At 37.2% G+C, this 10,024-nt stretch overlaps 1 protein-coding gene across 1 annotated transcript; it reads left to right on the top strand.

Annotated features, from left to right (window-relative positions):
- Positions 1 to 416: 416 nt before the first annotated feature.
- On the top strand, positions 417 to 8,125 carry LOC130174992 (taste receptor type 1 member 1-like). Its single transcript, XM_056385253.1, has 6 exons — positions 417 to 766; positions 1,097 to 1,403; positions 1,512 to 2,234; positions 4,107 to 4,313; positions 4,905 to 5,025; positions 5,333 to 8,125. The coding sequence occupies exons 1-6, from the start codon at positions 582 to 584 to the stop codon at positions 6,259 to 6,261; spliced, it is 2,472 nt and encodes an 823-aa protein (XP_056241228.1). The 5' UTR covers positions 417 to 581; the 3' UTR covers positions 6,262 to 8,125.
- The last annotated feature ends 1,899 nt before the right edge of the window (positions 8,126 to 10,024 follow it).

Here is a 10,024-nt window from a genome sequence, read left to right as displayed (position 1 = left end):
CCGCTCTTGAACTTCTCTTGTACTATTTAATGGGCCACATTCAGAACTGCTAGCAAATACTTTACTTTCTAAATATCTCACTTTCCATTATGGTGTTTTCTGCAGGTGCTAATCACATCAAGGATGCAGTATGATGCAGATGAAGTATAACTTCATCCTTAAATTGCAGTAAAAACACATATGGCTACCATTTGGTCTTACCTGTGTAATCCTGGGATGCCATGGAGGAAGGTAAACTAAAAAGGCCAAATATTGTAACAGAGCGGAAGTGTCTCCGATGAATGTTAAACATAATTATATTTCAAATTTTTATACAGTATCTGTCGCACATTAAAAGTTAAATTTAGAGTTTGGCTTGTTCATGATGATTGTGAATACATCACAGGCAGTCTGTTCAGCAGTTCAGGTGCTTTTGCATACTAATTTGTGAATTCTCCTCCCTCCGTGTAAAGGTATGAATTTAGTTTCCACATGTATGGAAATGATCAGTGAGGCTTAACCCTCACCAGTGTCTCAACTTAGGAAAGGCAGAGGCAAATCTCGATATAGTCACATCAAATTTGTTAGCGGTAACTGTAACAATGAAACATTTTCTTCCTTCCCTGTGTCTGCTGGGATCTCTTCTTCTGCGTGCCTTGACTCAATGCCCCGTCCACACCTCAGAGTTTCAGCTGGAAGGAGATTATTTGATAGGCGGACTTTTTGATGTTCATCATGTCGATGGCCCTGTTTATCATGACCGACCAGAAGCCATCGACTGCGCCAGGTGAGTCTTATAATAAGTGTGTGGATATCTTCTGAAGTTGAAACTAATGAAGAATGCCTAGTTTAACAGATTACATTATTATTCAGGAGTTTCACTCACAATTGAGGTCAATAGCTATTGCTAGTTGCACATTACACTCAAAACCTGATTAAAATCAAACATCTAATTATCATCTAAGTTATTGAAGGACATAAAGTCTTCATTATTGACTTCAGCATTTGTTCCATGAAATTCTTTTGAATGTTCATAACTGTACAGCCTTAACAAACAATAATACATAAACAATAACATAATTCATACAAACTCTCACTGTCCTTCCTCTGTCCACAGTGAAAACTTAACTGAATCAAGTTATCGGAGGTTTCAGCTGATGAGATTCTCTGTAGAGGAAATCAACAACTCTACCAACCTACTGCCAAATGTATCTCTTGGCTATGAGATATTTGACCACTGCTCAGATATACAGAACTTTCCAGGAATTTTGAATCTCATCTCAGTCAATGGCTTGATCCAACCTTGGGGTGAACCACAGAAGAATCTGTCCAGTGTGTCCAAAGTGATAGCGGTGGTCGGCACCTATACAAGCACTGAGACACTGAGTGTGGCTCCACTATTCATGATGAATCTCATTCCTATGGTAAATTTGCTATCTATGCTATGCTGAATTAATACAGCTTCAAAAGCAGTCTAACTTTTGAGAATTTACTGTCAAGCTAAAAATAATGAAACGTATCTCATTTAACAGGTCAGTTATGGAGCCGCTACCTCTGTCTTTTCAAGAAAACAGAATTTTCCCTCTTTCTTCCGAACAGTACATCCGAATAAAGATGTCATAGAAGTGATTGTTAACATCATACTGCACTTCAACTGGCGCTGGGTTGCTTTCCTTAATGTTGATGATGATTATGGCAACGATGGGCGGTATTTGTTCATAAAAAAGATTAAGGACACTGAGATCTGCCTGGCGTACACCAAAGGTCTCAATCATGATACAGATTACTCCCAAATATTCAGACAGATAGAGGCACAGAGGGTACATGTCATTATTGTTTTTGCTCCTGAATGGACTGCTGAACCTCTCATCGAGTCAGCAATACAACTAAATGTCACCAACAAAGTGTGGATAGCAGGAGACGCCTGGTCCTTAAACAAGAAGCTCCCCAAGGAGAAAGGAATCAGAAATATTGGAACTGTGCTTGGAGTCTCTGAACCAGCCGTGACGATACCTGGTTTCAGTGATTTTATTTATTCCTTAAAAAGCCAGACTCACTGTGAAAATGCAGGACAGCAGTTTTGTAATCAGATTTGCAACTGTAGTAACCTGAGTCAAGAAGATATCTTTTCTGCAGACCCATCTTTCTCTTTTCCTGTTTATTCTGCCGTATATTCCATCGCTCATGCCATACACAATGCTTTGCAATGTGGAGCTGGCACATGTAATGGCAATATTACACTGTACCCACACATGGTAAGTACACGACCGATTTGAGAGTTGATGTAATTATCACATTTTACATATGTAAAGGAAAGATCATCAGAATACAATCAACAAAAATTTTAAAATCAGAAATCAGATAAGGGATCGGCACACTCTGCTGATGGCTTCCAACACTTCCAACACTTTAAATAAAGCATTGTTTCAGTCTCAGAGAGCTCTTTGTCAGGTTTCTCCAAGCCATTTCAGTCTCATTACATCTGTCTGAGGTTGAAACAATGCTGTATTCAATTTAATTAACTGGGAGGTAATGTTTTCTCTGATTTCTGCCTTCAGTGTTAAATTTTTTTAATCCAGCGCCTGGATGTGCCCGCTCTTTTTTATTATCTTGTAAGCATTGCTGTGGTTATGGAGCACCACAAGTGACATGAAAATAGAAATGAAGCATTTCATTAATTAATAATTATTTGTCCACTAAGATTATGCATTAATACATTTGTTTACAACTTTTAATTAACCATTAATTGATCTATAAATAAATGGACTAAATTACAAAGTAATTTAGTAGGCTATTTGATATTTTACTGGCCAATTAAAATAGGAATAAAATAGTGGTTACCAAAATAACATAAAACAGTCATTAACAACATCATTTAAAAATACATTAATGAATTAATAAATAAATAATTGTGTTTAAAAATCTATGTGAAAATGCAGTTTAAAAAGAAAAATGAATAACTGGATTCACATGTTGATTTAAAAGGTCAATATCCTTTTCTATTTGCATTTTAATTTCTGATTAGCTATTTGATTTGCTTAGACATTTTGCCTTTCCACTGCACTTTGAGCCTTGCAATAAAAGGAGGTAAAACAATGCAAATAGCCATTGGATGTAATTAGCTCTGATCGGTGATCACCTGGTATGTCATATACAGAGATAAATCATGGACGTGGGAAGGACACAGTCAGGGTGGGTGCCCAAGTTGAGAGTGTCTTAATGGTGTAACACTGTGAGGATCGGCACTCCATTTTACTGCCAAAATCCCTTCAAATTCTTGATGTATCAGTGTTGGACATTAAGAGCGTGAAAGTGTCTTCTTGGCACCTAAACAGTGTTGGAAAACATAACTAGGATATGAGGTGGCTGCAGCTCTCTAACCAAACAGACAGCTTGTCACAACCAAAGGCTAATTTGCATTGCTTTACCTGTTTTTACCAGCACAAAGCCCAAAATATCACAGTTATAGCTAAATGGAGAGGCTCAAAGGTGAAGCTAAATGACTAAGCAAATTGAATAGGAAATGGAAATGCAAAATTGGAAAAGAAATTGTCCTTTTAAATGTCTGATTAAAATATGTTCTTAATTAAATTTATGAATCCAGTTCTTCAATTCCATTATTTATTTATGAATACATTAATACTTTTAAATGATGTACTTATTGACTTTATATTTCATGTTGTTTTGTAAACCCTTTTCAATTTGAACTATTTATTGAGGATTAATATTTCATTTGTAAATGCTTCCGTCTTCCAATCCTTTTTTTGCCCATCAAATACCGAACTACTTTGTAATTTATTCAGTCCGTTTATAGATTGATAAATGAATTTGTGAACAGATTTATGAATGCACATTTTTATTGTAAAAGTTATTAATTAAGTAAATGCTTTATCACAGTTTCTGTGACACTTGTGGTCCTCCATACTCATAATATCAGACAACACATTTCAGAGATAGAAGAGTGTAGAGTCTGATAAACCACTTCCAACACTAAGAGGTTAGGAAGTGTTAGGAAGAGCTGCACTTCTCTCCATAGAAGTATTTAACCTAAGAACCTATTTAATCAACACCTCCAATGTCCATTGTGAACGCATGCAAGTAATATGAATGTTGTCTACCCGCATCAGGTTCTAGCAGAACTGAAGAAGTCAAACTTTACACTTCTAAATCAAAGTATTCAGTTTGATGAGAATGGTGACCCCAAGTTTGGAGCCTATTCCATAGTTTTCTGGAACCACAGCGGTGACGCAGAGGAGGTCGGCATTTATAAATTTCACCCATCATTCCATTTCTTCATCAACAACAGCAAAATTCAGTGGTACACGAAAGGAAAAGTAAGTTGTTTTTTCCTATCAGTAGTTATATTGTAGTATATACAATATAACTACTGTATATACAGTATATATATATACACACACACTTATTACCTCCACCAAGGAGGTTATGTCTGTTTGTTTTCTGTTCTGTTTGTTTGTCAGCAGGATTACACAAAAAAGTACAGAGCTGGTTTGCACTGAACTTGGTGGAGGGGTGGGACATGGGCCAGGGTAGAACCCATTAGATTCTGGGGCAGATTCAGATCATTTACTATGATTTTGAAAACTTTCCTCTGAAGCCTGGTCTCTGTTGTTTGACATTGGCCTCGGCAAAAACGTCTGCACTCTAGTGAGCGCATTTTCTGGTTTAGTAAAGCTGCGTATATCAGGTTAAATCAACCATTGGTGGTTGTTCATGGTGCATTTTGCAGGGTTGTATAAATATAATACTTACAATGATTGTTACATTTTTACAATACATTTGGTTTGAAATTTAAAAAGCTGAAAAGGCCTCGTTACTGCTACTTCTCTACCTCTCATTTGCCCCCTTACAATTTTCTCTGTCATGCTCTTGCATTTGATTTGCTGCTTAACAATTGTGTTGTACAGGCACCTACTTCAGTGTGTTCCCCAGAATGTCCTGTGGGACATGCAAAAAAGCCAGATGGAATCCACGAATGCTGCTTCAATTGTGAAATCTGTCTGAATGGAACTTATGTCAACAGCACAGGTAAATTATTACACATGAAAACAAGAAAATTAGTAACATTTCAGACAGTTTAGTTCTCAAGGCTGAGATGGTTTAACATCATTTCATGTCGAGCTGTAGGGTTTATCTCTGTAAACTCTAATGCAAGTTTGACATGAAGTAAAAAGCTCATTTTAGGAGAACATAGTATCACAGATTAAATATCTACGCTGCTTCCTCAGCTGTTTAACCTCTCTTACATCCTTTCATCTCTCTTTTGGTCTGTTTTTATTTTTCAAAATTTAATCTTAACTTTTCTGACAAATTGTCCCTCTCCCATGTGAAACAGAGGATCCCTACAAGTGCATCAACTGTAAGGAGACAGAATGGTCTGCAGAAGGAAGTACATCATGCAATCTGCGGGTGGTGGAGTACACCCCATTCACAGACAGTGAGGCTATACTGATCATGGTCGGGGCCTGGGCCCTGGTGGGCCTCACACTAGCCATGTCTGTTCTCTTTGCCATCAACTACAACACCCCTATTGTCAGATCTGCTGGGGGACCCATGTGCTTCCTAATTTTAGGCTGCCTCAGTCTGTGTAGTCTTAGTGTGTTCTTTTACTTTGATAAGCCAACAGTTTCTTTCTGTATCTTAAGGCTCTTACCATTCATTTTGTTCTACACTGTCTGTCTGGCATGTTTTGTTGTGCGATCCTTTCAAATTGTTTGCGTTTTCAAAATGGCTGCCAAGTTCCCCAAACTCTACAGTTGGTGGATAAAATATCATGGACAATGGCTGGTCATCACTGGGGCTTTTGTTATTCAGGCACTCTTTCTTCTCATTGGCTATTCTTGTGGAGCCCCCAAGCCCTACAATGAAACACTTCGGTACCCAGACAAAATAATACTGAGCTGTGACATGGGTCTGAAAGCAAACTCTGGTTCTGTGATTTTACTTGTGTCTTTGTGCTCCCTTTGCTTCATTTTCTCCTACGTGGGAAAAGACCTCCCAAAAAATTACAATGAGGCCAAAGCAATAACATTCTGCCTGCTCCTGCTGATCCTCACCTGGATCATCTTCTTTACCGTGCACGTGCTTTACTGTGGAAAGTACATCCAAACTCTTAACGCTCTTGCAGTACTCTCCAGTCTCTTCTCCTTTCTGTTGTGGTATTTCCTCCCAAAATGTTACATCATCATTTTTCAACCCCACAAAAACACACAGCAGTACTTCCAAGGTCTCATTCAGAATTACACAAAAACAATTAGCCAGTAGCAGCTCACTGTAATTATGTGTCACTGTAGACAGAGGAACCATTGTGCTTCAGGCCTTCTTGTCAAAAAGATACATATACTAAATTAAATCTTTGTCTTGTTCTTTTGGTGTAACCTAAATGTGTTACAACCAAATTTGACTAGTTGCTTGGTTGTTCTACTGAGTAATGTATTAATGAGGGATGCATTCATACAGTTATTTAGTTAGGGATGGTTGGCATCTCATAGCCCTACTCTCAACATGCTGATGCAGGTGTAATGTTTAGCCTGACAGAATGCTAGAATTGGCTAATTAGCACTAAACAGTGCAACTAGGAATGTCTTTACCAAGCAATTTAGTCATAAACCAACAAATTAAAATTTTTACCAGATGATGGCACTAGATGAACAGTTGTAAGCGATCACCAAAGTAATTAAAATTCTTCCTGAGGTGTACATCGATGTTGAAACTGAAATTCATTCAATCCATCCAACGGTTGTTGAGACATTTCACTCGAAACCAAAAGTTTTCAATTATTCTGTGAAACATCTCAAAATCGATTTTGAGTGATTAGCCCAATTTTTTTTTTCACTCGTTCATTTTTTTCAAATGTCATGGTTCCTGAACAATGAATCCCATTACTTGGTGATCATCTGACATTTTCTCTAGCACCACCCTGAGGTTAACATTTGGTGGTTTTGAGTGAAATGTCTCAGCAACAATTAAATGGATTGGCATGACATTTGGTAAAAACATTCATGACCCCATCAGGATGAATTGTAATGACTTTTTCTTAATTTATCATCTAGCACCATCATCTGGTCCAGAGCTGGCTGCTGGCATAAGTAGTTCCATCCTCTTTAAGTGAGTTCTACCACTTTAATAAAGCTTGTAATTATGACACACCTGTTGTGAGAATGTTTTTTAGTTAGACACCTGGAGTCATCTGTTTTTTTGATGCATCACATATGACAGCCAGTATCTGTATGGATTATTTACATCTTTCAACACAGTATCAGAATCTGACAGTAATGAACCTCCTGTGCTTCTTCTGCACAGTTGTGAGCTGTTTCACACTTATTGTGAGTTCATTCAAGTCAGTTTAAGTAAATAGCGGCATGGTTGTTATTGTCATTGTATTTACAGTAGTAGCATTGTTGTGCACATGTATACGCTCATATGACTAATGCAACCTTTTAATCAAGAAATTAAACATATATAGTCAACAGACAGTAATAATGAAAATATGTTTTTTGACTGTTTTCTAAATGATATTAGTTCACATCATGTACACACTGACAGTTTGTCTCTCCAGAATTGTAAAAATTAAGTTCATGCCCTTGAAGTCTTATATGGGATGCTGTATAATCAAGTTGGGAAGATTTATATTGATATGTAATGTTCAGTATATTAACATTAATATAGCACTTATATACGCTACTACTATATATAAATATTCAGGCTAGTGTACATTATTTTACTTCCAAAAGAAAAACAGTCTCCGGAGGGTCAGCTTGGACTCTTCTCTCAGCACATTCAACTGCTTCCTGATGTCATGTGACTGACTATTAAGCAAATTCTGGAGGTCTGCAAACCTCACTGTTATCATTATTATTTTTAAATAAAAATTCTGAAGAAGGTGCCACTCTCAATCTAATCGACATTTGAATTGGTCCAATACTTTAATCTATGACTCCTTAAACTAATGACATTCACACAGGCCTTGGCTGTACTGTGTGTTTGGTGCTAATTAGCATATGTTAGCATGGTAACACACTAAAATAAGATTGTGAACATGGTAAACATTATACCTGCTTAGCATCAACATGCAAAGAAGGAAATGAAGACTCAGTTATTACAAAACCGACACTTCTAAAATGTTGAAATGATCAGTTCATGAATACTACCAGGTCACAACTACACTTACACATGAGAAATAACTTTAGTAACTAAATTAAAGAACATGTACTAATTTAGATATTTACACATATGTGCAAAACTGAATTATAACAATACATATGATTCAATTAAAAAAAAAACATAGAATGAAATGCGTGTTTTCCTTTCTGTCCAACTGTATTTTGTGGTTGCTATTACACTACACTAATCTCACCACATGAAAGAACCACCTCACTGTGACACTGACACCAGATTCTGTATAGTTCCAAACTGTTGGCTGTTGATAAAAATTTCTCCTTGAGATGATCGGGTTTACAAAAAAGCAAGGATGTAATATATTATCATTCAAGCTCTTATTGCAAATACATGATCTTACGTTTATGGCTCACGATTTCTTCCATAAATACAGGGATTAATTGCACACAAAAGGATGTCAAAAGACTTAGTTCATAATGATAATATTAACGTTTGACTTCCTCCTAATCCCTGTTGTTTTAGCATAGACGAGGCTAGAAGCTGTACATCTCAGTGATGTTACAGTTTGAAGATCTAGTTATCCACTATGTTTCCTTTTTAGCAGGGTCTTTCTTAAGTTGTATCAGAACATCAAAGGAATTTTGACTTACTTAAAAATGACTACTAAGTACCAAATTTATTACAAAGTTATACAACATTATTAAAAAACAACAACAGCAGACAGCAAATTTGAAGATCTGAACTACACACCAGTGTAGTAAGCTGAAATAGTCTCTTGTTTTTTGTATGATGCTGTTGTATCAGTACTAAAACAGAACTCATTGTGTTTCAGGCATTTCATCAGGTTGCCTGAATTCAGACTTTGGTGAAAGCACAGCTCATGGTCTGTCATCCGCCGTGGTCATCCGCAGAGTGATTGCAAATCATCTCCTTTCAAAATGACCTGTGTGGTCAAAGGTTCAGTCATGCAGAGCTCATTTGTAAGAGGATGTAGCATTTTAGCATAAACCAAAGATACCTGGTTGAATTAATTCATTGATTTGTGTGTATTTGCTTGTGACCTCATGTGGTCTCACAACTTCATCTTCACTTTATCTTCATTTCACCCCTTTCCTCCATAGATCATCCCTATAGCGAAACATTCATTCGATATAACTATGTTTTATAAGACTTTTCAAACTTTCACTTTGACAAACATACATTCTTATATCTGTTACAACAGTTTTAAGTAGTGTTAGCCACTATAAAAATGATATTTCAAGGAGAAATGCTACAAATTGTTTGCCAAATGAGCGTCATGAGCATTGGTGTTAACTGTGTTAAACTTTGCCTGATGCATAATTCATCATACATACGTTGTGTGGAATAAAGCAGGAAGAGAGGAGAGTGGTTTTGCGTCAGTTAACATGCAGCTGGCATGTGTCTGGTGTATGAAAAGATGATCTTTGGTTGTCTTTTCCAGATGTTTCATCTGTGCAATATAAAGACATTTGAGTTATTTCAACTCAGTTTGAGTGAACTGGGTGTGGGTCCCCATTTTGGTTGAATTGTGCATGCTCATGAGGATGCACATGTGTGTGCAAAGATAAGTGGTGAGGTATATATTCATGCTATCAGTTTCCCATTATTCGGCTGATCAACAGTTGGTAGTGGTAACATAGTAATTGCAAGGTCCACAGTTTGACGCCCGACTGGAAAACCCTCGTTGCATGTTGTACCTCACTCACCCCCCCCCCCCCCCCCCCCCCCCCACACACACACACACACACACACACACACTTTTCCTGCTGCTCTGTATAAGGTACACTGTTTGGGCCTTGAACAGCAGATGATCCTTCTCTGCTGACAATTACATTAACCCCCTGCCATGTTTGCTCCTTTATATTGAATTCAAAAGATATTTTTTTCT

The sequence above is a fragment of the Seriola aureovittata genome, chromosome 9 (assembly GCF_021018895.1).
Source record: "Seriola aureovittata isolate HTS-2021-v1 ecotype China chromosome 9, ASM2101889v1, whole genome shotgun sequence".
In the NCBI taxonomy this organism is placed as follows: Eukaryota; Metazoa; Chordata; class Actinopteri; order Carangiformes; family Carangidae; genus Seriola; species Seriola aureovittata.
This window is presented reverse-complemented; position numbering and strand designations above follow the sequence as displayed.